Genomic DNA, 3,485 nt, shown 5'->3' on the forward strand with positions numbered 1-3,485 from the left:
CCTAGATCCCCCCTGGCCAGAGCCGTGCCATATAGTGACGAGGGCCGAGGCTCGGGCCGGGGCCGGGCTGAGTGGCAATGATGTGGTTCCTTCAGGGACGTGATTTGGAATGGGGCAACAAGGTGATATGAGATATCTTTGTGGGCTATATTGTACTTGCAAACTTCAAAGGTGCAGCCTGTAATAGGGAGTAAGCAATGACGTGAGGGCTCGCCTCAAAGGTACTGTTGGATGCACACACTGAAATGATGTTGGTTTGCTTTTGAGCTTGCGATGAAAGAGGGATGGTGGAGCTCTGAATCCTGATGCGACTGCGACCACTAAAAAAAGAGAATTGCCTCGTGGAAAAAATGGATAGTCGATTGCTTTTCGATCATCTCCCTAGGGCCTAGGCAAGACTCTCAATTTCCAAATCATGTAGAGTCTCAGCTGCTGCGATGCATGGTACGTACGACGTGGAGCCCACAGGCACCTTTAGCTTCATCCAATGAAGCTGCGCACATTTAAAATCAGATGGCTGTGCCCGAATCCTTTCAAGTTTCATCGCTATCTCACGCTCTCTTCTCACAACAAGCTAGACTCCAAGTGAGCGAAATGGGTTCTGGAAGCCGTCTGACTCTGCTGGTGCAGCACTCCTTCCGCAGGATCAGCAGCACAAGCACAAGTACTGCTAGCCCTCTGCCGCCGCAGCAGCAGAAACTCTACTCAGGCGCAGCAATAGGGACATGCAGCTTTGAGGCCGATCTGGCCGCACGGGCGCAGCAGCTGCAGCTGCAGACCGGCGGCGGCAGCGCCCATCTCAACTGGCTGATAGACGCCTGTGCCTGCACGCTCGCCACCCACTCCTCCCTTGCCTCGCTCCTTATCCATACCCCCTCATCTACACAGGAACATCCTTCTCCAGATCCCTATGCACAGCTCAACTCACAATTAGCAGCTATACCTCGAGAGCGCGCAGACGAGGTGCTGAGCTTTCTCGACGTCTGCACCTCCCTCCAGCACATGGCTGAGGACGCTGAGCGCCAGCTAGGTCGGCTGCAGCGGGCGCTGCACATCGCGGGGCAGGCCCTGCGGATGCCTTACATGACACGCGCCAAGATACAGGCAGCCGCCCATCGGCTCAGATCGGCCTGCCATCAGCTGGACGTCAATGCCAGCAAGCATTCCAGGGACGCAGCGCACGCTGCCCTCAAGCGATCAGTGCCCGCAGCAGCCCCTGCATTAAGCACTTCAGATCTGGCCGCCTTGGACGGCACCCTGCTCATCTCCTTGCTGGTACTTACTTCCACCCTCTCCACCTTCTCTGCTCCCACCAGCTCTGCCATGCGCAGCACGTGCAAGCTGATCGCCCGATACTGCAGCAGGGCCCGCTCAAGGGCGACAGTAGGACCACCCTTGTGGGCAGCCTCTCTGCAGCGGCTGCAGCGCGATCTCAGGCGGGAGGAGATGGGTGCTGTCTTCCTGGAGCTGCAAGGCCTTCACTCTTCCTCCGCCTCCCTCCTCGCCTCCATGACGGCTGATCAGCTAGACAGCAGGGAGGGCGTGCAGGTGATGCAGATGAGGCAGGGCGTGGATAGCCTGCGTAAGAAGGCGCAAGAAGCCCAAGCGTGTTTGTCCACGCTTCGCTCTCACCTGGCCTCCCTCTTTCAGGCGCTTCTCTCGCTCCGCCTCGCCCTCCTAGATCACTGATCATCAAGGAGCCAGCAGCCCCCAATTTTGCCCGCTAGCTCACCTGCACCATGAGCTACAGCCCGCTACACTCATGTACACCAGAGTAGGCACTTTCCTCTTCTAATTGAATATAATTGAGGCTTCTAATTGAATATAATTGAGGCTTGTACAAAATATTTCACGTGTCAAAAGCAACATTAATATACTTTAGCCTGTCTCGCTGTCAACACTGCTAACAAAAAAAAGCCATCTTTAAAACCTCGTTCTGCAAGTTGAACTAGCTTACTGGCAGCCAAAGAATATTTATGCAAGTAGAGAAAAGGAAGTATATTAAAGAAAAGAGAAAGAAATACAACTTTGCCTCGCAGGTGGGGATAGAGGCATCCCTCTCATCCCTTCAAAAGGAAAAAAAGCTATAGTTGTAGGCAGACAATCCATAATTAATCTCCCTCTAGAGTAGATCTTAAGCATAAGATCCTTCCAAAGATGCCATCTATGATTTCTTTGGATAACATGCAGGGGGCCATTGGCAACATCTTGCATTTGATCAATACAAGAGACACACTAACTTTGTTTAATTGTATGACAAAGGGATTGGAGTTGTCCTCCATTTTTGCTTGAAGATTGTTTCTATCCTCAGAGATGGCTAGCAAGCCCACAGGTAAGCCATTCTCCACATATTCCATAGTGGAATATCCATCCTGACCTTTGAACCCATTGTTCGAGCACCAATTGAGGCTCCACTTCTTGTTTAACTTCCTTCTCAGCTACTCATCAAATTTCAATATGCAGGCGAACTTCTTGTAGGCCTTCCAAGCATATTGTTGTAGAGAGGTTTTTTTTATGTGCTTGAAATTTAAACTAGTTTGTAGAAGCATCAGCTCATCCACCCTGCAAATAATTTCTTCAAGACAACTAGAAGAAATATTGTTCAAAGGTTAGAAATCTGGATAGGGGTTAGTCATGTTACATTTCTCTACAGATCCCCCAAGGTTCTAATCCCTGCTTTGAAACACTTGTGAGCTTTGATTGTCAGAATTTTACCAAGTTTTTTGGCAACCCACCCCAACGAAATTACACTGGGTTTTAGCGACGGAAATACACTGGGTTTTTATAACCCCCGGCGTCGCTAAAACCGTCGCTATATAGCGACGGTCATAGCGACGGTTATAGCGACGCTCTCACAGATGTCTATAGTGACGCTCCAGAGTCATAAATAGTGACGCCCGAGAGAATGTTTTTTTGGTGACAGGGCATTGAATGCCCTGGCACCCATGAACCATATTGTACTTGATTCACTTTTTAAAAAAAGTGCAAGGGTAGATAATAGACCCAAAATAGTCACCCACAAGACGCATTGTTTGCAAAATTGACAAGCGTAAAATTGACAATTATACACATCATAGGCAAAATGAATTGATTGGCAAATGTAATAATGACAATTGTACAACATCATAGGCATAAAGAATTGATTCGCAAAATGAACTGCGGTGACAAATGTAATAATATACATGGTTCAAAAAGACGTATGAAATCCGTCTCATGATACATAAGCTATGAGAAACCCTAAACTAATGCTACCTAACTACGGCTAAACTGACGTCGTCTAGTCAGATGTCTCATCGCGTCCAAGCGGCGTATCTGTCGGATTCTGCAAAAAAAGACAATAAGACAGCTTTCAGTAAGTATAAACATATAACGACATTTATAAAACAATACAAAAAATAGAAAAGAGTAAATCCTAATACTAACCATGCCGCCGCGAGAACTGAGAATGTCCATCAGGGCGTTTAAGCCCTTCCTGCCTGCGTACT

The 3,485-nt window shown here is 48.6% G+C and overlaps 1 protein-coding gene across 1 annotated transcript; it reads left to right on the forward strand.

Annotated features, from left to right (window-relative positions):
* The first annotated feature begins 513 nt into the window (after positions 1-513).
* Positions 514-1,828, forward strand: LOC147422771 (uncharacterized). Its single transcript, XM_086503108.1, has one exon. The coding sequence runs from the start codon at positions 514-516 to the stop codon at positions 1,687-1,689; it is 1,176 nt and encodes a 391-aa protein (XP_086359234.1). The 3' UTR covers positions 1,690-1,828.
* Positions 1,829-3,485: the final 1,657 nt, after the last annotated feature.

This window comes from Adiantum capillus-veneris, chromosome 27 (genome assembly GCF_014529385.1).
Source record: "Adiantum capillus-veneris isolate H3 chromosome 27, ASM1452938v2, whole genome shotgun sequence".
NCBI lineage: Eukaryota > Viridiplantae > Streptophyta > Polypodiopsida > Polypodiales > Pteridaceae > Adiantum > Adiantum capillus-veneris.